The 26,903-nt window shown below is 37.6% G+C and overlaps 1 protein-coding gene across 4 annotated transcripts in view; it reads left to right on the top strand.

Moving 5' to 3' along the window:
* Positions 1–26,903, top strand: part of Klhl5 (kelch like family member 5) — a 65,559-nt gene that overhangs the window by 24,930 nt on the left and 13,726 nt on the right. For all 4 annotated transcript variants that reach the window (XM_070012644.1, XM_070012641.1, XM_070012640.1 and 1 more), the window contains 6 exons: positions 2,532–2,711; positions 6,099–6,235; positions 6,744–6,940; positions 12,689–12,901; positions 20,365–20,551; positions 24,019–24,243. In XM_070012644.1, the coding sequence (XP_069868745.1) occupies positions 2,569–2,711; positions 6,099–6,235; positions 6,744–6,940; positions 12,689–12,901; positions 20,365–20,551; positions 24,019–24,243 (1,102 nt within the window). In that variant the 5' untranslated portion in view covers positions 2,532–2,568. The remainder of the gene's footprint in view (positions 1–2,531; positions 2,712–6,098; positions 6,236–6,743; positions 6,941–12,688; positions 12,902–20,364; positions 20,552–24,018; positions 24,244–26,903) is intronic.

The raw sequence follows: 26,903 nt of genomic DNA, 5'->3' as shown, positions 1-26,903 counted from the left end.
TTATAAATATGTATATATTTATACATATGGTGTTTTACCTATAAGTTCATTTTGAAATTAACAGATACTCAGTTTAACTTATGTTGTTAAATTATTTTATTCAGGGAAATTCACTTTACGTGATGGAGTAAAGTATTCATTGTGTATGTCAGTGTTTTGAACTGTGGGTTCATCATGGACTGACTTTTTACTATACTCATCTCTTGGATTAGGTGAGTGCTGACAGTCCTCAGCCTGTGACAGATGTTAGGATTGCCTGTAGGGTTTCTGAAAAATAGGGATCAGGTCTCATCTCAGATCTAGTGAATGAGCCTCAGGAAGTAGGGCCCCAGGTGGCAGGGCACCCTCATGTTATACTGATTTGTTTCAGGATCTGAACACAAAACACAAAGTTCTTGATAAGAGATGAGATGATGTATCCAGTAATTGGGCTTAGGTCAGCATCCAAGTTTGCTTGTAATAATCACTGATGAAAGTTTTATAAAATGTTGTTCTTTCAGAATTCAATATTGTAAGTGCTTATGTTTGGTTTGAATGGTGGCAGTTCACTCAAAAAATAATCGACTAACTCATCTTTTGTCATTATTGATAATTTAAGTTTAAATACAAGAAATGAGTATTTGATTTATTTACTTTGTTCTTAAAGGAATTTGTGGCTTTCAAAAATTAGAAGTTTTTTCTCATAATGAGATCATTGATGTTTTCTTTTTTTGGGGGGGTGAGGGGTGCTGCAGGGGACAGAATTGAACCCAGGGTCTCCCACATGCTAAATACATGCTTTTTACCGCTGAGCTACATCCACAGGCCATGTGTACTTTTTATGTTTATAAAGCACTGAAAATGCAAGGGACAAGGAGAACATTTATGTCAAAGTACTGCTAACTTGAGAAACACATAAATCTCAGTCAAATATAAGTGAACACCAGCTAAAGTTAACTGTGGGATAACAATTCATTTCCAACATAAGACGATCTGCAAGAGAGTCTAGAAAATGCTGTCTGGCCATAATCATAAGAGAGAAAGAAGAAGGGTTTCAGTGATCACAGAGTAGTCTCTTCTATAGCCTTGTCTATCATGAATAAAGGCTACAACTCTTGACAAAGCACTTGGCTTTAAAAAGTGAAAATTTGCCTGGGCGCCGGTGGCTCACGCCTATAATCCCCGCTACTCAGGAGGCTGAGATCCGAGATCGTGGTTCAAAGCCAGCCTGGGCAGGAAAGTCTGTGAGACTTTTATCTCCAATAAACCACTGGGAAAAAACCCAGAAGTAGCACTGTGGCTCTGTGGCTGGAGTGGTAGAGCGCTCACCTTGAGCTGAAGAGTGCAGGGACAGCACTCAGGCCCAGAGTTTAAGCCCCATGACCAACCAAAAAAAAAAAAAAAAAAAGTGAAAACTTTCCATGTCTTTCTTGTTTTTGATGAGATTACTCAATAGTTGTATTAAGAAAAATCTCAAGATAAAGAAAAGCTTGATACAACAAAGCATTCATCAGAATTTTAGTATTGTTAAAACAAGAAGTGGGAACTAAGCTGGTGACTTTTGTTGATTGTGTAACTGATGGATATCAATTACTTGACTTTCAAGCTTGGTGGCATATGCCTGCTGGCAAACATGCTTCTCAAATTATAATTTGCAAATTTCAAATCATGTTTTAAACCCCTGGGTTTTGCTTTAATCTAACTTATTTAATATATATTATGGATTACCTGGGCTTTTGAGGACTAGCCAAGGAGTCAGAAGATTTATAACACTTGTTTTTATGACAGTGTATTTAGTAAATGAACTGTGCAGTATAACCCATTTTTAAGTAACGGATGACTAGGATTTATATATCCAAAACATTTTAATTGCTTTGTTGCCTTCAGACATAAGAACAGAATGATTTCTTACACCATTAAATATAGTGTTAGGGATAAGGTTATCAATATTATATAGGTTGGCTCTATAAAGAATATATGTAACTATTAGCTAGCAGATAAATGACTCATTCACTTAGTGTTTATAGACACACGAATGACTTGAGCCTTCATTGGTTTTAAAAAGCAAAAGTAATCAGTGTAGGCAGGGTGTATCACATGTCTATAATCCCAGCATTTGGAAGACTGAGGGAGGCGGATTGTAAGTTTGAAGCAAGCCTAGCTGTATATCAAGATCTTGTCTCAAACCAATGCAGCAGTAGTACTCACTAGACACTATGTAAAAAATGACTGTAGAACTTGTGGGTGAGGACAGGAAAAAAGAAAAAACTGGGAGAGAATGAGGGAAGGAATGACATTGTCCCAGAAGAAATGTACTCATTATGTGACTTATGTAACTATAATCTCTTTGTATATTACCTTTATAATAACAATAAAGAGGAAAAAAACAGAAAAAAGATCCTGCCTCATAAAAGTAACATATTGAGTGACCATACATTAATACTGATTGGCATTGTTTTTTCCAATACATTTGAAGGCTTTAACAGGGCTTACTAGGAAAGGTGTTTTCAGTGTGATAATAATATTTCAAAATGTGTTTTCTTTTTTTTCAGGACTTCCAATAGTAGTCAGACATCATCTTGCCATACCATGGAACCATGTTCATCAGATGAATTTTTTCAAGCCCTTAATCATGCTGAGCAAACATTTAAAAAAATGGAAAACTATTTGAGACATAAACAGTTATGTGATGTAATTTTAGTTGCTGGTGATCGAAGAATTCCAGCTCACAGGTAACTGTTTTCTCATTTCTAGCTACATGAAATATTTCCTAAATAATTCAGTTATAGATGGTGAGGTCAATTATGCCAATTAGCTGTTATGCTTTTGGTCCCAAGCAGGTCTCATGGAATTTCCACAAACAGTGCATGTGGTTACTACATATTAAATGAGCATAAGAGATTGTTTTTGTCTTTGTAGAAGCACAAAAAACAAAACACATTAACCCTAGACCAGTCAATATTCTTTTGTATAAATTTTGGCCATTATAAGCACTTTTTATGTAATATTCTACCTATTAAATACTTACTGTTAGTTTTGTTTTGTTTTCTGTAGTTTTGTTTTCTGAGACAGAGTCCTGACTTGTCTCAAACTCGCAATCCTCCTGTCTTAGCCTCTTGAGTGTCAGGATTACAAGTACACACAACCACACTTGGCTTAGCTATTGAACACTTCAAATAAGCTTAATGAAAGTTCAAGTTGGCAGGTAGTTAAAGCAAAATAGAGTTGCAAAAGTGAACAATTTTTAGATTATTTATTTAAGTGCTGCTGACTTATGCCTGGGCTTTACCACTGAGCTACATTCCTACATAACAGATTTTTTTTTTTTTTTTTTTTTTTTTGGTCGGTCGTGGGGCTTGAACTCTGGGCCTGGGCGCTGTCCCTCAGCTCTTCAGCTCAAGGCGAGCACTCTACCACTTGAGCTACAGCGCCACTTCTGGTTTTTTTCTGGTGGTTTATTGGAGATAGGAGTCTCACGGTCTCTCCTGCCCGGGCTGGCTTTGAACTGCGATCCTCAGATCTCAGCCTCCTGAGTAGCTAGGATTACAGGCGTGAGCCACCAGCGCCCGGCCCTACCTAACAGATTTTAAAGGTTCACCTTTATCCTAGTTTCTGTTTGCTGATCTCTAAAAAGTATGAAAAATGGTGTTAGGAAAAACATCTTTAACATAAATTATGTATTTATTAAAGTAAGCAAATGAAAAAACCTGTTTAAAAAAGAACAGTTCATTTTCTTCTCACAATTCTGTATTCATTTGTTCATCGTTAATTACCACTGTGAACCCAGAGGGGTTTTCTTTAATGCCTTTCAACACTAATTAACACTCCCCCAAAAGTTTTGTAAAACCCTACAAAGTAGAAGCAAAAGCATTGCAAAGAATGAGTTTAGTGTTGTAATTGTCAGCATTAATGAGATACTTCTATAAACTATGATGGGAATTCCAAGTTATGAACATGGATTTATTAGAGAAGATATTGCAAATGTTAACAAGGATTTCATAGAAGAATCTCAAACCCAGTATTTGCAAAAATGAACTTATTACCATTGCTGTTATGGTTGCATTAGCTCTCAATCTTCTCATGTAGATTACTCATGTTACCTCCTAAATCTGCTCTGTGCTTCATCCGTTCTCCCTTCATTCTGTTTCCTGTTTATTTATCAGTACTGGGGATTGAATTCAGGACTACATGCTTTCTAGGCAAACCTTGCTGTACTACTTAAGCCTTGTCGCCAGTCCTTTGCTCCCATTTTGTTTTTTTAAGTAGGTGTTCAAACTTTTGCCTGAGCAGCATCAGAGCACAATCCTATCTCTGCCTCCCACCTGAGAGGCATGAGCCATCACATCTAGCTTGTTTTAACTTTGATATGGTTTAGAGACACAGTCCTTTATCTGTCTCCCAAGTAGCTGGGGTAACAGGTGTGAGCTTCACTGCATTATGTTTTAACACAGCTGCCTGAATGAATCTTTACACTGGAACTCAGACTGAGTCACTTCTCTGATCAGACATTTCATTGGCACTTGACATCACTGAATACGAGAGCCAGAGTACACTCAATGACCTGTATCACTCAGCCTGCCTTGAATTCTCAAATGTTTTCCCCATTGCTTTCCTTGCTTACTCTTTATGGGTCATATAGTCCTCTTTAGATTTCCTTGAACATACCAGACACACTGCTTCTGCCCAAATACTGTTCTCAGATACTTGTATGATGAAGTCCTTCACCTCCCTCATGCTTTTGCCCAAATATCACATTCCAGTGAAACTGTTCAACTCCCCATCCATTCCCTATTCATCTTTCCCTACTTTCCCCACTATACCTGTTATCTTTTATCTCCCTTCTAAAATCTAAGATCCTACTGAGAAGTTTTGTCTATTTTGTACACTTTATCGTAAACGTATATCATTATTTCTTAAGTGTCCAATAGTATTTGTTTGCCACAGGAAAAAAAAAAGGAGGAAGCGGAAGAGAGCAGAAGTTAGGGAGGGAGGGATAAACGGGAAGTTCTTCAAAGAAGGAACCAGGATGGCCCATAAATATTTGAAAGCTCTTCAGCCACCCTAGTAATCAGGAAAAGGACTGTTAAAGCAACAGTGAGATAGCATTTAACATCTTGTAAATGGTCAGAAAGTTAAGAATCTGACAGTATGGTAAGGAATCCTTGGCTCTTACACAAGGCTGGTGAGGGGTCTGAATTGGTACAGCCTTTGGAGAGCAATCTGGCAAACTTACTACTCAGCAAACCATTCCTGAAAAGGAAGGAGACTGAAGGTAGAGACACAAAAAGACCTTTGTCTGTTGTTTATATCATAATATTAATTCTTTCAAAAGTGAATTGAGTAACTCTGCATAAATATTCTTACATATAAATACCATCAAGACCCATAAATGAAAAGAAGTATATGCGTATATGTGTTATAAACTATAATACATGTGATATATATTTTATATACATATATACCTTAAATATACCCCAAATATATATACCATAAATATGACTCTGAAATTTGACAGACATACTATAACATACTGTAATATTGTTTTAATGTAATATTTTTATAGTATTATAAATACTATAATTTTATATTGAAACACATATCGTATGCTACAATATTTAAAGTGTTATAGAAGTGAAAAATAACTTAATAAAATCATTTTCAAATGTCTCTTAAATATATACTACTTCTAAAAATTGCTTAGGTTATCTTCAAAAATGATAAAGAGCTGGGCACTAGTGCCTCATGCTTGTTCTCCTAGCCACTCAGGAGGCTGGATCTGAGGATGTTTTGAAGCCAGACCAGGGTAGCACCCAGGCCAAAAAAATTAAATAAATAAACAGAAAATGGCCGTTGCATTTTCCTTTTTTAAAAAATATAATTGGCTTCATGCTATTGGCTATTTACTTGATATGAGAAAGTGGTATCTGCATAGTGAGCAGGTAAATCATTATCTCAGCAGAAAAATTTCAGAGGAAGGAAGTAGAGCATAAAGCCAATTTGTCAAACTTAAGATGAGTTTCCCAGTACTATGGACTGTCTAAGGGTAGCGAATGAAAAGAGAAGATAAAGCACTAGCATTAATGTGGTCACTGATTTTTTTTTTTCCAATGTGTTCTCAGATTGGTGCTCTCCTCTGTCTCAGATTATTTTGCTGCCATGTTTACTAATGATGTCAGAGAGGCAAGACAAGAAGAAATAAAAATGGAAGGTGTAGAACCAAACTCATTATGGGCCTTGATTCAGTATGCATATACAGGTAATAAGTCTGATCATGTCAGTTAAAGCCACTTAGATTTATGTAATTAGATTTCAGGTTTCTGCTTTTAACAAAACATTCCATAAGTAGTAGTCTAGTTCTGCTATTGTCATCATCACCTCATGATACGTAAATAGGTTAAAATCTCCATATTAAAGCCTCTAAAATGGTTAGTGTTTGAATAGTATGCTAAAATATTAATATATAATTCAATGAGTGATACAATTAGTCAAAATTTTTTCCTTTAGAATTTGAGACTTATGTAGAGTAGATAGTTACCAACTAATGAATCATTTTTAAATGCTGAGTTTTTTAGATTTTTTTTTAGCAGAGGTCACAAAACAGCTTGCGTATGTATTTTATCCATTTAATAATTTTCTGAAATGTCTTAAGCCTTCTAGATTACAATACATGCAATGAGTTCTTATTTAGAAATCTTATCCTTCAGTTATTTTATGAAGAAGAGTCATGTACTCCATAATTAATGATATTTCTTCTTATCATTAAGGCCGCCTAGAATTGAAAGAAGATAATATTGAATGCCTGTTGTCCACAGCCTGCCTCCTTCAGCTTTCACAGGTTGTGGAAGCATGCTGTAAGTTTTTAATGAAACAACTTCATCCATCCAACTGTCTTGGAATCCGTTCTTTTGCTGATGCCCAAGGTTGTACAGATTTGCATAAAGTGGCTCACAATTATACGATGGTATGTATTGTTTAAAAGAAGGAAAGCATAACCTCTTTACCTTATTCCTTATTGTTGAAGGCTTGTCTGCATGTTGTTTTCACTTGGCTTTGCTGTGTGTCTTGAGGTTTAGGTTCATAGTCTAGCATGTCATATTTTCAGTTTGTTATGAAGGGGTAAAGCACTAAGCAATATTTTTTTTTTTTTGGGTGGGGGGGTTTGGTCGTGAAGCCTGAACTCTGGGCCTGGGTGCTGTCCCTCAGCTCTTCAGCTTAAGGCTAGCACTCTACCACTTGAGCCACAGCGCCACTTCTGGCTTTTTTTTTCTTATGTGGTGCTGAGGAATCGAACCCAGGGCCTTGAGCATGCAAGGCAAGCACTCTACCACTGAGCCACCTTCCCAGCCCCACTAAGCAATATTTCTACTGACAGATGAGACCTAAGTTTTTGCAGTCAGTAAGAAGTGGGGCAGTGGCCTAGCACTATTCCATATAATACTTTCAGATCTGCTGCTTTCTAAAGTCAGAATTCACCAAGCATTTTACTTTGCAGCCCATGGATGAATCTCATAATTATCAACATAAACATTGATGGAAATAGGAGTGGTTTATATATTGATACAATGTTAATACAAATGATAAGAGGACTAGATAGAAGACTTTTTCTTAAGGATAAATCTGATTGTATTTATGAAGTATTTGTAGCCATGAAGGGCAACATTCTTATTAATTATGTGCTTAAATATACATCACCAAAGCCAGTGCCAGTGGCGCACACCTGTAATCCTAGCTACTCAGGAGGCTGAAATCTGAGGATCATGGTTCAAAGCCAGCGTGGGCAGGAAAGTCCATGAGACTTATCTCCAATTAACCACCAGAAAACCAGAAATGATGCTGTGGCTCAAAGTGGTAGAGCACTAGACTTGAGCTGAAGAGCTCAGGGACAGCACCGAGGCCCAGAGTTCAAGTCCCATGACCAAAAAAAAAAAAATTAATTGAATATACATATATATATATATTCAGAACCTTTCTCTATTATATATATATATAATATAATATATAAGGTTCTGAATGGCAGCTTAAAGGGTAATAGAATATGGATTGATGTCAGATAGTAAGAAAAGAAGGGCATGTTGAAGACATATTTTTAGAACCAGTCTTGAGTCTTAATAGTAGATGGTACAAGGAAGGAAGGTGTGTGGATTTTATTATGAACAGTCAATCTTACCATACTATCATAGGCAATGGTTTCAGTGTGTTGCTTTAAGACCTTCAACTAGGGCAGCACAAATTCTAAGACAAAAAAGAATGTAAACATCAGTGTACCTGCATGTAGTTGTCCACATTGCTAATTATACCAATATCCTAGTCCTCCCTCCTCCATGCTGCTATTGAGTTGGTTTGTCTGTGAGGAGATTGACAGTGCTTTAGGAATTTTCATAAGAGTAAGAATAGATGAATAGATGTTTGCCAACTATTGGGAACATAAGCTTGATGTGAGGATTATATGAGTGAATCAAGTTTTATATTTACTCTATTCAACTCAATAGGATTTAAATGTGAGTAAACAATCACATAAAAGTACAACTCACATTATCAAGGATGATGATTGTCACAGGGCCTCAAGTGAAAAAATAAGAGATTATATAATAGGACAGTAATATATAGAACCAGTATGGTTTTCACCTAATATTTCTTAATTAAATCCTTTGAAATTCCTTACCCCTCAATCTGTATCCTTCTTTTTAAATATTATAACCTTACATATGCAGCTTCAAATACTTTTGGAAAAAGATAAATTTATAATGGGTTTTTTCTTCCTAATAACTTTATTTATTTATTTATTTATTTTTTGTCGATGTGGGGCCTGAACTCTGGGCCTGGGCGCTGCCCCTCAGCTCTTCAGCTCAAGGCTAACACTCTACCATTTGAGCCACAGCTCCATTTCCGGCTTTTTCTGCTTATGTGGTGCTGAGGAATCAAACCCAGGGCCTCATGCATACAAGGCAAGCACTCTAGCTCTGAGCCACCTTCCCAGCCTCGCTAATAACTTATAACTTAATATTTCTTTCTCATGTGAAAACATTTGCATGCATTTAGGTCACTCCATTTATTTACAATAGTGGCATGATTGCTGCTTTAAGCCTCGACATAAATTAAATTTAAATTAGCTAGCTGTTTTTAAAACTATTTTTATAGCCAATTAGTTGTGGTAGAGTTTTTTTTTCCCTTCAAGGTCATTACTTAACATTACTTAGTTTGAACAGCATGTGAAGTAGAATTCTAATAACAATAAGTAATTTAGAGGCAGATTGTCTGATTTGAATTGTTGCTATGGGAACTGAATAAAAACGTATAGCAAAATTCAATCTTCATTTTAAGTTCCTCAGTAATTTCATTTGCTTACAAACTATTCCAAAGGGGAAAGGGCACCATTCTATCAAGCTTTTAGTGGCATATATATTTCTTGTATTCTAAAACATATTTTAAAATGTGAAGTAAAAGCTGGGCACTGATGGTTCATACCTATAATCCTAGTTACTCAAGAGACTGAGATCTGAGTATCATGGTTGGAAGCCAGCTCGGGGAGGAAGGTCTGTGAGACTCTTATCTCCAATAAACTACTCAGAAAAGGCCTGAAGTGGCACTGTGGCTCAAGTGGTGAGCATTAGCTTTGAGCCAAAGAAGCTCAGGGTCAGTGCCCAGGCCCTGAGTTCAAGCTCCAAGACTAGCACAAAATATATATGTGAAGTAAAGGATAGGCACAGTGGCTCACAGTTATAATCCTAGTTATTCTTATCCCAGCTACTTGGGAAGAATATTCCTGAGGCTAGCCTGAGACTCTGAAAAATAACCTAAAGCAAAAAAGTTTCAAAGTGTGGCCCATGTAGTAGAACACTCTTAAGGCAAGCACAAGACACTGAATTCAACCCTCAGTGTTACCCAAATGAAAAAAGAAGCATAACGCTATGCCAGTACTGTGTATGTTTAAAGATATTGCACAATACGAGTAAGAATTCAGGAGAAGGAGTTCCTTTTTGGGAACCTAGAGTGGAAACTGTTCCTTTAGTTCCAACTCCCACTGACCAAGCCATTTAACTTCTAAAAAACAAGTCTAGACAATTATACCATTACAAACAGGTAAAAGACAAATGTTTGGTACCAAAACAAATAGCAACCGTTAATTTTACAATTTGAATTTTGTTTCTAAATCTACGAAACTCACAAAAACATTAAATTCTGCTAAAATACCCTTTTTAAGAGCAAAATAATACTTTTTCATAGACTTTTGTTTGGTTCAGTAGTGTAATTTGTTGAAAAACTCAATTTTTACTTAATATAAGTTATGCTAGAATGCAAAGGGTATTGCTGTGAAATAGAAACATTAACAAATAACATCAAATGATTATCTCTCTAAGTGATTTTATTGTTGATGAAATATAGTTAATATTTGAAAACATAGCAATAGTTACACCAGTATTGTACAAATATGTTGCTCATGCTGCACACCAGACTTTTAAGCTACCAGAACACATGTTTGGATTTCTCTAAACATATATGCATTCATGCATACATACATACATAAACATACGTACATACAGTGATCCCTCACATGTATCTTGAGTTACATTCCAGAGACCCCCTTGGTAGGTGAAAATCCACAAAGTAGCAGTATTAGATAGTCATCCCTTACCATATCACAGTTCACTTACTGCTACTTTGCGGGTTTTTATCTATCACGGGGGGTCTCTGGAACATAGATCCCACAATAGGTGAGGAATCACTATTTACATTTTTTTTAACCAGTGAGACAGTGAAGCTGCAATTAGTAAGGGATGTAATAGAATAAGGGATGATTCTGTATGTCCTTGAAATTTCCTTTGCCTGTTTTAAAAGGCTCTTGGGTTACAAGTTCTGGTTGGACATTTTGTTTCTTTCCATCAGTCTATCAGTTAGACTAACTGAGAGTATTTAGTACTCTACATAATATTACAAAGAAGTATTGTTGGACATTGGGCTTTGTTAAGGTTTAAATTAGAAGAAGAGTAATTGAGTTGAGAGTTTTAACTTTTTTTTCCCAGTCCTGGGAATTGAACCCAGGCTCTCACATATGTACTCTACCTCTGAGCTAAAGTCCAGCCCACTTTTAACATTTTTATAACTTTTTTTTTATAACTCTTACTGTGAGTGTTACCGAATCATTTTATAATGTCAGTTAAACAGTTGAGCAGAACAATTTGCTTGAAGCCATTCCAGTGTTGAAATTTTATTAAAATATCTTTCTGAAAATGATCATCAATCACTTAAAATAGATTCATTTGGGTATGTTTAACAAACCATGATGAATTGGAGCGATTGGATTTAGTTAATTATTTATGAATGCTTTTTCCTCTGAAGAATTTCTGCTGGAAGGAATGTCACCCCAAGATGTATTATCAGACAGTATCTCACTCAGATTACCACAGGCTAAATAGAATATATGATTCTCATGTTAATATAGAAGGTAGTTGTTGACAGATCTTATCTCTAGCTCTAATTTAAATAGCTACTTTACTGAAACCTTATAGTAATCTAGGATAGTACCTTAGGAAGGATTAGAAAACATTAGGGAACCACATATGTCCAGTATTTGCATTTTTATTTAACAATGTTAACTGTCCATGTGTTAAGACTTTTAAAGCTTCAAATCAGGGTCGGCATTCCTTCTCTTTGGATTACATAGCATAATAACCTGTAGAAATCATCTCACACCTAAGAGCATTTCTTCAACTTATAGAGGGCTCGATTCTCATGTGCAGCCTGGACTGAGTCATCTTCATCTAAGGTCCTGGTCCTATGACCTTCCTCATTATACACTTTTGCTTTGTTTCTTTCTCCTGTGAGCAAAATAACTTTGTACATAAATCAGACTAAAAGAGATTCAGGTTTTCAAAACAGACCTAATATCACTGGTAGTCTTATAATACTTTTGACCTAGACATAGTATTGCATACCTGTAATTTAGGAGGCAAGAAGATAGTGTGTTCAAGCATGACCTAGACTACTAACCAGATTTTATCTCAAAAAATAACAAGAACAAAAGGCCAATTTGGTTTTAGGACTTTTCTCAGGTAGGATATAAAAAGGCTGTGGTCTAGAACTATATGAGGAAGTCTAGTTAGCCTGAGGTGGTTTCTGGATAAGACAACTTGAAGCTTAATTTGGCTCCACCATTATCTAAATTCTTTCTGTGTGTTTGCTATTCGCTTGCTTGAAACAGAGTCTGGCTACCTACTCCATTGTGGCCTCAAACTTGATACGTAGCCTAGTCTAACCTAGAACTCATGATCCTCCTGACTTGACCTCCTGAGTGCTAATACCACCAGATGTGATACTATTGCCTCAGTCCTTCAGCAACCACAATTCCAAACTAACTTCTCATGCTAAGGTGTCCTACATCGCATTTCTAATTCATTTTTTTCTTACCTTACTTCAAAAGCCTTGCCAAACTTACTCTCTAACATTATGGGCAAATCAGTCCCTAAATGCCACAGATTCATTTATAAAATGTAGTGAGACAACACTTTAATTCTCCTTATTTATGTTCAGCAACGTAATTCTAGTTTCAATGTTTCTGCTGTTTCCTTCCCAGTACGTGGCAGTACACTGTAAGGTCTGAAGTATAAATTATGTTTGAGCATCTAATTTAACCAACTTTTAGCATCTTTTTAAATAATCTGTGAGGGCCAAAAGGAGCAATATTATTTATCTGCTATTGTTTTTCCTCTAGGAACATTTTATGGAAGTAATAAGAAACCAGGAGTTTGTGCTCCTCCCAGCCAGTGAGATTGCAAAGCTCCTGGCCAGTGATGACATGAACATTCCTAATGAGGAGACTATACTGAATGCACTTCTGACCTGGGTCCGGCATGATTTGGAGCAGAGACGGAAAGATCTCAGCAAGCTTTTGGCTTATATTAGGCTACCTCTGCTTGCACCACAGGTACTTGTTTATAGGGATTTTTTTTTCCTTTGTCTATTCTATCAATAAGATAAAAAAAAAATTTGTACTTGCTGTTTTCAATCCAGAGGTCTTGACTTACCTAAATTGCATCAATTAACATTCTTGATTTTAACTTAGTAATTTTAATTGACTCAGCTATAAACATGCCCTACCAATTAGAAGGAAATGAGCACTAAAAGGATCCCTGTACTCTAAGAACTAAAAAATGTACATTAATTCATTTGTTACATGTTTAAGTATCAGCTAACTGCTGGATTCTAGTTATACATAGGTCAATAAGATATGGTATTGGTTCCAGCTCTGCCATTTTAAAACTGGGACTTGGCATACTCAGACACCTCCGTTTCCTCATCCATCAAGTAGAGGGAATATCCTTTCTGACTTGTCTCACAGGTTCTGGGAAGTAAGTATGCTGTAAGAATTAAGAGACAGCTAGTAGTACATTGAATACAATCAGATATACCATATTTGCATACATAATTTTTACTTTTTTAAATGCTATAAAATGTTACCTTTATTTCTAGTAATGTATTAGTGCCTGCTAATATAAGCAAAAATTCCTCTGCCTTAACAAAGAAAACAGTTAATGCTGGAACTTTACAAGAAATACCTCTCTCTTTAGAAGTAGAATATTTGGAAATAAACTATAATATACAGGAGTGAAACTTCATGAATTAACAGCAATCCAAGAAAAATAACATAATAAAATGTTTCCCTTGTGATTAGGTTTAAAAAGAAAGGAGTTATTTTTATACTGCTCTCTAGCAAACTTTCGAAATAAAATAAAATAAAACCTGAAAGTCTTATTATGCATTTTAAGTGATCTGTGCAATTAAGTGATCATGAAAATTTATTGTGATTCTGCAGCTTCAAATATTTATATTCACTATATATGAATGATTTTCATAGACCTTTAAAATGCCTGCTATCCCAGATACTGCAGATAATCATATCCATAAGTTCTTCTTAGAGTTGAAAGGAACTTTAGAGTTGATTTAGTCCAAACCCTGTGGTACAAATGAAATAACAAACCAAAAAAGGAAAACCATATGTTTAAAATTACAGTGATTGCATAAATTCCCATCCTTCTGTACTATAGTATTTTTTGTGGGTTTTTTGGCTTTGATTCTTGGCTAACATCGTACAGTTAATGAGAAGCAGAAGTGAGATTTGAACTCAAGGAGGGTCTGTTTCTTTTTCACGAAACTTTTTTGCTTATAGAGCATATAAATTTAAATTACTAGGTGTGGTGAGATGAAGGAAAAAACTGATTAAAACCTAATGTGAAAGCCAGCCACCAGTGGTTTATACTTATAATCAGGCTATTCAGGAGTCAGAGATCTGAGGACTGTGGTTTGAAGCCAGCCTGCACAGCAAAGTTCGTGAGACTCATCTCTAATTAACCACTAAAAAAGCCAAAGTGGACGTGTAGTGCAAGTGGTAGAGCATCAACCTTGAGGAAAAAGCTAAAGACAGCATACAGGCCCTGAGTTCAAGCCCTAGTACCAGTAAAACACACACACACACACACACACACACACACACACACACACACACACACACACACACACACACACACACACACACACACACACACACACACACACACACACACACACACACACACACACACACACACACACACCCCATAATGTGATTACTGCATAATATAATGAGATTAAGCCTGTGATAGTTAAATGAACATGACATTGAAATAATACGAGTGGCACACACACACACACACACACACACACACACACACACACACACACACACACACACACACCCCATAATGTGATTACTGCATAATATAATGAGATTAAGCCTGTGATAGTTAAATGAACATGACATTGAAATAATACGAGTGGCCTCCAAAAAAATTGATGGTGGGAAAACAAGGAGGGCATCCTGAAGTGCCATCTGATATCTGCCATGGGTTTGCCACCCAAAAGAGGGATACAATACCCAGGAGAGATAGAGATTATGTGTTGTTGTGAGTAGTGAGTGAATATATTGTGTTCTGGAATTTGAAGATGGTTTTCCTGACTTAAATACAGAAATGAAAGGAGAATGTCAAGTGATGGTGCTAGAGGGAGAAATGGACTAATCATGAAGAACCTCCTGGTCCTGTCAGCAAGTTTGGATTTCATCCTAAAAGCCAGGAGGCGGCATGTGTAGACTTTTATAACAGCAATGTGTAGACTTTCATAACAGGAATGGCATAGCTATAATTTTATTTAGGAAACATTATTGTAATTATATTGCAGAGAATGCATTATGGTCAAAACCCATTAGGAAGGCTGTTGGTATTCAGCCAAATAAAATAGGCAGTTGAACTAGAGAGAAATTAACCAGGCTGAAGAACTATCTGGAAGAGCAAATTGACACAACAAAATGACTCACTAAATGGTGAAGGGCACAGACTAAAAGAGGGACCTAGAATCATCCTGACTTGTGTGACTAGATTAGTAAAGCTGCTGTCGTGAGACAAGGAACATAGGAAGAAGAACTAGTCTGGGAGTAGGAAAGGAAGTGGGAAAATCATGTTTCCAGAATTTCTTGGCACCTTTAATCCTCCATGAGTCTATGAAAAACAAAATTGAAAACTCCTTATTTAGGTTGTTGAACCAAGGGCAAGAGAATGACACTGACATATGTTAGAGATGGCTCTCTAGCAATTACTAATGTTCACTGGTTGTTCCCAAGCCTGGCTCAATTAACTAGAAACTGATTCTAAGTTTCAGAAAGAGGAAGTGTTAATATCATCAGATGCTGCAGAGAAGACCAGTAAGAGGAGGAAGGAAAAGCTTTAGATTAGCCCAGCAATTTCTCAAAGGGTAGAATCAGCAACATGTGGGAACTTGTTGAAATACAAATTCTGAGGCCTATCCCACAACTACTATGAAGTGGACGCTGTCCAGCTGTGATGTGTAAATCTTCCAGGCATTTGATGTGCCCTTACCTTTGAGACCCACCATCCATGTGAGTCATCATGCTGGAAGAAGTGACTGCATTGAGTTGGCCTCGTTTCTTTGCTATGGTGATGATATTGGTGCTCTGGTATTGTGACACTTGGAGACAGGTGATGACCTTGATTTTGGATTTTGTCTCCCTTTGTAAAAGTGAAAGGTAACATTGTAGAATTAGTTACTAAGTAAAGTTTTGAAGTCATTACTAAAAGCAACAAAAAAAAATTTTGGATTGTGTTGTATGTGTTGTTTATAAAGGGCCGGCAAAGCTGGGCACTGGTGGCTCACACCTATAATCCTAGCTGCTCAGGAGGCTGAGATCTGAGGATCATGGTTCAGAGCCAGCCCAGACAGGAAAATCCATGAGACTCTTATCTCCAATTAACTACCAAAGAACAGAAACTAGTGCTATGACTCAAAGTAGTAGAGCACTAGCTTTAAGCAAAAGAGCTTAGGGACAGTTCCTAGGCCCCAAGTTCAAGCCCCACAACCAAAAAAAGGTAGGAAATATGATAGTTGTTAAAATTGTCTAATGTCTATCAGATAACTTTTTAATTTTTTTTCCTTTTTTTTTCTTTTTTTGTTGGTTTTTGCCAATTCTGGGACTTGAACTCTGGGCTGGGCACTGTCCCCGAGCTCTTTTGCACAAGGCTAGTGCTTTACCACTTAAGCCATAGCACTACTTCCAGCTTTTTCTGTGATTAATTGGAGATAAGAGTCTCTCAAAATTTCCTGTCCAGGCTGGCTTTGAACCATGATCCTCAGATCTCAGCCTCCTCAAGTAGCTAGGATTATAGGCATGAGCAACTTGAGCCTAGCTAGTAATAACCAATTTTTTAAATTGAGAATAGGTCTAATAATCTAGGGAATTTACGTTGTAACAGTTTTTTCCTCAGTGATAACCAGTTAAATGAGATTTTATCTGCTTTATTAATATGAAACATCCTACTTAGCCTAGCTAGAAGGGGTTCAACTTATATGTGGTAATTTTACTATATTATATTCAACGATAAATCTTTGAAATGATGTTAACAAGTAATATAGCCAAGCACAGTGGCTTATTCCTGTAATCATAGTTATTTGAGAAACATAGATTCAGAAAACTAGTTCAAGGCAGCCAGCCAGGACAAAAAGTTTATAAAGACTTCATATCAACCAATGAAAGCTGGATGTGGTGATATATGCCTGTCATCCCAGCTGTGCAGGAAGCCTAAACAGGATTGTAGCCCAGGCTAGTCCCAGGTATAAACATTCAAAAAATAACTAAAGCAAAATGGGCCCAAGGCTGGCAGGCACAAGGCTCTGAGTTCAAACTCCAGTGCACTTCAAAAGAAATAATATGTATAAATTATAATCCTGTACCGAGTGATCATTACAAAGTGGCTTTAAAAAGAGAAACTAAATAATTGAAAAGACAAGTGCTGGTGGTCATTTTATTTTACTTTTTCCTTGAGTACTATTAAAAATTGATTCCAAGTTCAAGAAGAATAAAGCATAAACATCATTAGGTGCTACAGATAAGACAGCTTTGTAGACTTGATCAAATTTTAAACAGGGTACAGAAAATACTAAGGCATGCATACATTATTTAAAATATCTTAATACTTAAATTGTGAGTATTCCCAGTGGTGCCCTGAATTACTGGTTTGAATAACAAAACTTTTTATTTTACCTGAATTTTAAAATGCTATACAAGGAAGACAAGGGGGTTACAATTTAACATGTTCATCTATGTGTCCAGGACTTCTTGATCAAAGTCACCACTTCTATCATTTTCCCCATCTTGTTCCTTTCCTCTCCCCAGACTCATTTTACATTTCCTACTTCCTTTACCACAACATATGTATATTGAGCATATATGTATATTCTTGCTGTATTAGTCCCTTGTATAAACTTTTTTTCCTATGGAGTTCATAACTCACCTATAGCCTTCTAGTGTGTGAGAGGATAGGGTTAAAGAAGTCTGTAGCAAGCAAATGTGAGAGCAAAAATAAAATTTGTACAAAGAAAATGTGTCTTCTCTGTTCTAAACGTTTTCATATTAATGGTTTCCCATCCCTTTATGTCAGAGAAAGCATTCACAAAGTTGGAACACTATATAAGAATTCATATTTTATAGTTCTCACTCACTGTGTACTTACTAATTTAGTACCTTCCATTTTTTAATCTTACTCTGGGATTAATGTTTTTGTATTTTTCTATATCTCTTTGCCCAACTGTAATTAATCTCACTTATTAATAGGTTATAAAGACTGTCACCATGCTAAGGAATGGATTTTATTATTGCTACTATAAAATCTAAAACTACTTTCTTTTTTTGGGGGGGGGGGGGTCCAGTCGTGGGTCTGGGCCTGGGCGCTGTCCCTCAGCTCTTCAGCTCAAGGATAGCGCTCTACCACTTGAGCCACAGCGCCATTTCCAGCTTTTTTCTTTTTGCTTATGTGGTGCTGAGGAATCGAACCCAGGGCCTCATGCATGCAAGGCAAGCGCTCTACCACTGAGCCACCTTCCCAGTCCCTCTAAAACTACTTTCTACATCTTATTTTTGTATTTATTTTTATTTAGAAAGGACCAAAGTACATTATAAGCAAGTTAATTTAATGTTAACTTCAATTGCCAACTCAATGTGTACTCACTAATGGTTTCTGCTGCCAATGTAACTGTTTTGTGTGCATGGAAAAAAATGTGGAAAGTTAATACTAGAATTAACATTCTGCATAGGTCATGAGACTTGTGTCTTAATTAGGTAGTTATTGCCTTTGGCTTGTAAGCTAAGATGCCAAAGCCACAAGCTTTTCTACATACTTTTGTTAGAGACCTTTCTTTCTCTACAGTTACTGAAATCTGAGCATCCAGCACCAGTGGCTCATGCCTATAATCCTAACTTTTAAAGAGGCTGAAATTTGAAGACTACTATTAGAAGCCAGCCCAAGCAGGAAAGTCCATGAGACTCTTATCTCCAGTTAACCATGAAAAACCCAGAAGTGGAACTCTGGCTCAAAGTGGTAGAATACTAGTTTGAACAAAAACTCTTAGGGACAATACGTAGGCTTAGGGCCAGCACACACACACACACACACACACACACACACACACACACACACACACACACACACACACACACACACACACACACACACACACACACACACACACACACACACACACACACACACACACACACACACACACACACACACACACACACACACACACACACACGGCCAGCACACACACACACACACACACACACACACACACACACACACACCAGAAACCAAACAAAAAAACAAAACACTTATTCTCAACATAATTAGTCATTAAGGAAATGCAAACTAAGGCTACATTTTTATACATATTCTACTGATTAAAATAAAGTGATATAGAGTTGTTGGCAAGGATGTACAGAAACAGTTTCATCTAGTGCTGGAGAAGCTGTTTAGGGAAATAGTTAAAATTTTTAAATTAAGCAAATTCAACATATGACCCACTAAGTCTACATCTAAGTATCCACCCAACCATAATCAAAATATATACACAATAGCTTCTTTAACACAAGTTTCCTTAGCACCTTTACTTAGAGTATCTCATACTGCAACAACCTGTGTCCACCAAGTAGTGAGTAAAGCTACATTTACCATGATGCCATGGGGTGTTACCACTATAAAAAGATGTGACGCCCAGTTTATGTTCAACACAGACAAACCCAAAATCATGCTATATAAAGCAAAAGCAGTATCTGGATGACGGTATATGAAAGAATTCAAAAAAGACCAATCTAGAGACCCTCTAGGAGCTGTGAGACGGAACAGGGATGAGCAGTATGTGGGCATCTAGCCCCTGAGCTATTAATAATAATGCTCCTGAACTATTTCTTGGGAATGGCTGCACATTTTGGTACATTTACAAAAAGGAATCATTGAATTGTTTACTTAAAATCGATTAATTCTGAGATTTAAAAGATGCCTTAACCCATTTTTCTCTCATATGCAGAAGCTAGATCTAAAATACCTGGGACATGATAACTTATACAGAACTCTAGGCTTCCACACACAGTGAGACCAAAGGAGTATATTCTTAGGGGAAGAACACAAAGTTATAATGCCTATGTGCTTTTTTATCATATCATATATTAGGTAAATATTAAATATAAGTATAAAATATATACATATAAAGTTATATATATAAACTAAAAATAGTTTTAAAATCTGTTGACTTGGTAGGCATTCACACAAAGACTGTAAAGGAGGATATACCCTAAGGGGAGAAACTGAAAGGTGTAACTTCTCTGAATATTTAAAATACTATCTATTGAAATGAACCCCAGGAAATGGAAACATGTCAGGGGCCAGGGGGTTTGTTTGAAAAAATGTTGACTTGAATTTTTTAAGTGTGGTACTTTCTGTTTGAAAGCATCATTTATTCTATATCCTGTTTTCTTAGTGACTCAATATACATACTATTCTTTTGTAGTTTCTAGCAGACATGGAAAATAATGCACTTTTTCGGGATGACATAGAATGTCAGAAACTCATTATGGAAGCAATGAAATATCATTTACTACCAGAGAGACGACCTATGTTACAGAGTCCTCGGACAAAGCCTAGGAAGTCAACTGTTGGTACTTTATTTGCCGTTGGAGGAATGGATTCAACTAAAGGTATTTAATAATATTTAGAGAGACTGGGGGCAAGGAATTTTAATAATTTAAATATATGATCTAGAGTTCTTCAGCGAAATGGCTGGATATATGATCAGGACAGGTGAAGAACAAGGTGAGCCTGGACTGTAACCTGAATGCCAAAAGGTAAGAAGATGCTCAAGGAATGGGGGGACACAGGTCACAGACCCATGGAATAGCTTATAGGCCCACCACTGTCTCAGACTGGAATGACTGGGGCACCAAAATAAGCAATGATAGTCAATGCTAATAACTTACTAAATTGGTGTTTAACACAAATGAAAAACGAAGTGGGCAAGTTCTTCCTTACAGCTGAATGCCAACTAATGTAGCAGGAAAAATATGGCTAGAAAAATTAATCTTTGCTGACCATCAAAATACATTCTGAGCATGCTTACTTGGAACATCAGAAATTTATAATGCTGCAAAATCAGAAAGTCTTGGAGCAGCCTTGACACTCAGAAGCTTTCAGATTTTGGAGCATTTCAGAATATGGGTGTTTATAATAGGGATACCCTGCCAGGAAAGGCTGTGCAAATATTCCAAAATTTTCAGACTGTCATATGAGAATTTTCTGGTCCCAAGTAGTTTGGATAAGGAATATTCATCTTATAATTTCTAATTCAATCAGCAATTATCAATGGAGGCTGAGGGCTGCTGGGTGAAAGTTTAGGAACAGAATATTTAGTCACGGAGTATCGCCAGGCACATGCTTATTAGTTACTGAGAATAAAATAGTATTTTTACAGCAGAGAAAACTGGCATACAACCATTTAACCAAAGATCAGGCTAATGTTCCCAGTGGTGAGAAGCAGCAGCATGTACTCTGAGAAAATGTACTGTCAGTAACTTAGCGGCTCATCTGTGCCTTCTTGCCAAAAGTGTACAACCCTAATCATGTTGAGAATAGTTCTACTAAATAGCTTGTTTGTCTGTAGCATTAAAAAAAAAAGTCAGGTTCAGACTAGGCGTCAGTAGTTCACATCTGTAATAGATAGTTGGGAGGTAGATATGAGAGGGTCACAGTTATAGATGAGGCAGGGAAAAAGGTTGGTAGGATCTCCAAATCTTGTCCAATGGCTGGACACTATGGTATGGACCTGTCATCCTAGCTATACAAAAGATATAGACAGGGAGATCAGTTTCAGATCAGCCCAAGCAAAAGAGTTCAGAAGACTCCCAACTCAACTGAAAACTGGGCATGATGGTGCATTTCTGTCATGCCAGCTGTGGCTGGGAGTGTATATAGGAGAATCACACTCCAAGAAGGCCCAGACAAAAAGTGAGATCCTGTCTCAAAAATAGCCAGAGCAAAAAGGGCTGGAAGTGTACCTCAAACAATAGAGTACCTGTCTATCAAGTATAAGGCTCTGAGTTCAAACCCCAATGCTGGGAGGAAAAAAAAAGGAAAGCCCCAATAGTGGGGAGTGTGGCTCAAGTGGTAGAACATCCACCAAGCAAGCAAGCTAATGTGAAGTCCCTAAGTTCAAGCCCTGGTATGGAAGGTTAGACATTGTTGGAGAGCACAGGAGAAATAGTAAGATATGTCAACTATTGTAATGCATCATCATGGATTTTCTTTTGCTGTAAAGGTTATAATTGACACAAATGGCAAAATCCAAAGAAAGTTTGTAGTAGATAATAGTATTGTAAAATGTTAACTTCCAGATGTTGATGTTTCTGTTATATGGGGGATGGGGGATTGTTTGTTTTTTGGGGAGTTGTTTGTTTTTGCCAGTCCTGAGGCTTAAACTCAGGGCTTCTTTGAGCTCAAGGCTAGTGCTCTTCCACTTGAGCCATAGCATGCCACTTCCGGCTTTTTCTGAATAGTTTATCAGAGATAAGTCTCAGAGACTTTTCTGCCCAGTCTGGCTTCAAAGCATGGTCCTCAGATCTTAGCCTCCTGAGTAGCTAGGATTACAGGCATGAGCCACCAGTGCTAGGCTTCTATTGTGTTTTTATAAAAGAAGTCTTTGTTTTGAAGAAGACACAATGAAGTATTAGGAGTATAGGATCATCATTTCTTAGTTGACTCTTAATTCAGGGGAAAATGCATGCATGTATAGAAAGCAAATGTAAAACAGGCATTTAGGAAGTCTTGGCTCAAGGCACTGGTGAATTCTTTGTTTCATTCTTGGAATATTTAATACTTTTAGTGAAAGTAATAGCAATACACAGTATACAAGGTGCTACTGGCTGCAAGAAGGCATTCTGTATAGGATCTCACATGGTACATTGACTCAATACTTTGTATACCCACTGCTAATAGTCTTCATCCTATGACAATACCTTTCTGGCCTCCAGCTACCTTTCCACTTACTTTCTTCCAGCTCTTGCTTTCTTCTTTTCCATCTTAGCTCCTTCCCTTACTTCTGTTACAGCCACCTTTGGCCTTACCTGTCTGTCTGTCTACCTATCTATCTTACCTGTCTAATTTTTTGTGGCATTGGTGTTTGAACCCAGGCCCTTAGTATGAGGTACTCCACCACTTGAGCCAGGCCTCTAGCCTTTTTGCTTTAATTACTTCCAGATAGGGCTTTGCAGTTTTTCCTTGAGTCAGCCTGGATTATGATCCTCCCAAGTAGTTTATATAAGTTTATGCCACTATACTCAGCTGATTTGTTGAGATGGGGGATAGGGGGTCTCACTAATTTTTTTGTCTAGGCTGACTTGAACTTCAGTCCTCCAATCTTCCCTGGCCCATCACTAGCTACAATTACAGGTGTGCCCACCATTTTCATTGGCTTCTTCATTTAACACGCCAAATATTTTACCCCACATCAGTGATACTGTGTTGATATTCTCTGTTATTTGGATGTTCTACCCCTAATAATGAAGTTCAAGGCAAGTCAACATCTTCTCAAATGTCAGCTTAGCGAAGAGGCTTTTCATGAACATTGAATAGCAACTTTTTGTTTGCCACTTTCTATCTATTGTCTTAACTAGTTTCCATCTCCTAACCTGCACTGTTTCTTCATATACCTCATTATATTTATTTATGGTCTGCCTGCCTCTTCTCAAGTCTGTAAGCTCCAGAAAAGCCACTCAAATAAAGCCATCTCTGATTACCTCCATGTCACCTAACCTGTCCATGCTTTCTAGTCTTTATCTTACTGGATCCTCCGCTAGTATTTGATGCTGCAAGCATGCCTGCCTGCTATACGCATTCAACCTCTAAACACTGGTTCTTTCCTCCCACTCTTGAATGTCACCTTTCCACCTCTTTTGACAGATAACCCTTCCCTGCTTTATCTGGAATGTTCCAGGAGAATGGGAAGGAGAGAAGTTACATAAAGATAGAGGTACCAGATTGTTCAGAGGCTTCCTGGGGAATAATAAAAGTAGTTTTGTTAATGCTAACAAATTATACTCATATATGTATAATTTCATAAAGTAGTCAATAGTAGTGGCACATGTATTTATGTAATCTCTATATTACTATTAAGGAGCAACAAGTATTGAAAAGTATGATCTCCGTACAAATATGTGGACTCCTGTAGCGAATATGAATGGGAGGAGGCTGCAGTTCGGTGTTGCAGTGTTGGATGACAAACTGTATGTGGTTGGAGGCAGAGATGGACTGAAAACTTTGAATACTGTTGAGTGCTACAACCCCAAAACAAAAACTTGGAGTGTGATGCCTCCTATGTCTACACATAGACATGGCCTTGGTAAGTGGAACTCTGGATTTGATCGCATGGATGAGGCTTCTACAGAATTTTGCTTTTTGTCCAGGCAAAAGGCCAGTGTGGCAGCTGTGTTGATAGTAGCCTATCACCAAGCATTTCTTTTCAGGCTTCCTGTGATCTAAGACAGAAGCAAAATACACAAGCTCATTCACTAAACATGCAGCCAGCAGCACTAGTGAAAACATAGCACCTGAGGTGTTTAGGGAGTATGATAGTCTGACATACCACTTTTTTTGTACGTGCTCTGAGTTGGCAATTAGTACGATCTAGCTGAAGTCGAGTGCTTATTAAAAATCTTCAGCATTGCTAGGTGCTAGTGGCTCACACCTGTAATCCTAGCTACTCAGGAGGCTAAGATCTGAAGATCAAGCGCACTTTGAAGCCACCCCGGGCAGGAAAGTCCATGAGACTCTTATCTCCAATAAACCACCAGAAAAACTGGAAGTGGCACTATGGTTCAAGTGGTAGAGCCCTAGCCTTGAGCTGAAGAGCTAAGGGACAGCGCCCAGGCCCAGAATTCAGGCCCCACAACCAACAAGAGAGAGAGAGAGAGAGAGAGAGAGAAAGAAAGAAAGAAGCAAGTCGGAAGTGGTGCTATGGCTCAAGTGGCAGAGTACTAGCCTTGAGCTGAAGAGCTGAAGGACTGTGCCCAGACCCAGGGTTCAAACCCCACAACTGACAAATAATAATAATAAAACCTTCAGCATTATTGTTTTTCATATCAATATATACCCTCTAGTTTTTAAGCAGAAGTGAATTGAAAACCCAGAAAATTTTTGAAACAGCACCAAGAATATAATAGAGATTTTTGTTCTTTTGTTCAGTACGTTGCTGAGCAGGCATTGTTAGCATACACTGTGTGCCTTACCCTCATTCTATAGGTTACACATGAGGAAGATGCTTTTCCCTCAAGGAACTGGTGGTATGTTCTCCAATGCATAAGAGAATTTAAGGCCCTCCCTTTTGTTGGCAAAATAGAAATAATTGTTTAATAAAAATTAAGGGTATAGAAATAAAATTAGCTGGGTCTTGAAATGCTGTGTATCACCCAGCTTTTACTGTAGAACAAACACTCCAAGATGTAGAAGCTGGGCAGTTCTTTTGGTCTTAGCTGCCTTGGGTGAGCTCTGCTACTTTCCATAATCTCTGCTGGATTTTCATGGATCTTGTGATGGACTAGCTGGTTGGCTGAATGATCTATGATGTCAAGTGGCTAGCAGATTGGAGGCCTGGGCAACAGAACCAACTCAACCAGATGTGTCCAATCAGAAAGCAGGCTAACCCAGTCTTCCCTCACATGGTGGCATCACAGGATTTCAAAACCAGCAGAGAGGCAAGTTCCATTGCACAGATTATTTTCTCAAAAAATTTACACCTGTTTGGTGTCATGTTTACTTATGTCTCACTGGCCAAAATAAGTCAGATGAGCCAGCTCAAAGTGAAAAAATGTAGACATGGATTCCTACTCATGAGAGGAACTATAGAATCACATTGCAAAAAGGCATACATTCAGAGGAAGAACAGCTCATTGCAGTTTGTGAAAGGTTTAAAACAGTTCCAATAAAGAACTTGATAGGTCATTATAAAAGATGGCTGCATGTGTAAGATGGCTCAGGCCTGTAACCTTAGCTACTCAGGAGGCTGAGATCTCAGGATATAGATTCCAAGCTAGCTTGGGCAACAAAATTTGTGAGATACTTCTCTCCAGTTAACTGCCAAAAGCCCAAAGTAGAGCTATGGCTAAAGTGGTAGAGTTCCAGCATTGAGCAAAAAAGCTTAAGAGCAGCACCCAGTCCATGAGTTCAAGACCTGTGTCCAGCATGCACACATGCACAAAATCGCTTGGAGGCAACAAAGGTATAGATGACCTCTCTGCCATACAGTACTGAGCACCAAAGAAGAGGCTATCCAAAGGTTGAGTAGCCAGAAATGAAAATTAGGAATATAAATTGATATGGTAGTATAGGTACAGCAAAAAATGAGCAAGTATTCTATTGAATGTAATTATGATTCATTGAAAGATTCTCTCCCACCCCACCCCCTTGCCTTTTGTATCTGAGTCCCTGGAACACAGGGCCACATATGTGCTAGGCAAGTACTCCCCCAGTACACCCCTTCTCCCTCACCCCCTCAATAAGAAATTACTCTTAAGTTTCAAGTTGGATAATAAGTTTCAAGTTTGATAAGGAAGCAAAATCTGAGGGTTAGGGCTAAAGTACTAAGAAAAGGAGATTAAAATTTATATGAAACTTAACAAAGAAAACTATAAGACATTACTCTGGAGTCCATAAAATCAGCTATTACATAGACACAAAGTGTGTGTGTGTGTGTGTGTGTGTGTGTGTGTGTGTGTGTGTGTGTGTGTGTGTGTGTGTGTGTGTGTGTGTGTGTGTGTGTGTGTGTGTGTGTGTGTGTGTGTTTGAACGCAGCACTTTGTGCATGCTAGGCAAGCATAATTCCACTGAGCTACACCTCCAGTCTAGAAAGTATATTTTTAAGGATGAGTATAAATTGGGGCTTAGCATAAAATGCAGTCACTAAGCCGGGTGCCTGTGGCTCACAACTGTAATCCTAGCTACTCAAGAGACTAAGATCTGAGAATCATGGGTCAAAGCCAGCCTGGGCAGGAAAGTTCATGAGAC

Source organism: Dipodomys merriami, unplaced genomic scaffold (genome assembly GCF_024711535.1).
Source record: "Dipodomys merriami isolate MVZ:Mamm:240054 unplaced genomic scaffold, mDipMer1.0.p SCAF_9, whole genome shotgun sequence".
NCBI lineage: Eukaryota > Metazoa > Chordata > Mammalia > Rodentia > Heteromyidae > Dipodomys > Dipodomys merriami.
This window is presented reverse-complemented; position numbering and strand designations above follow the sequence as displayed.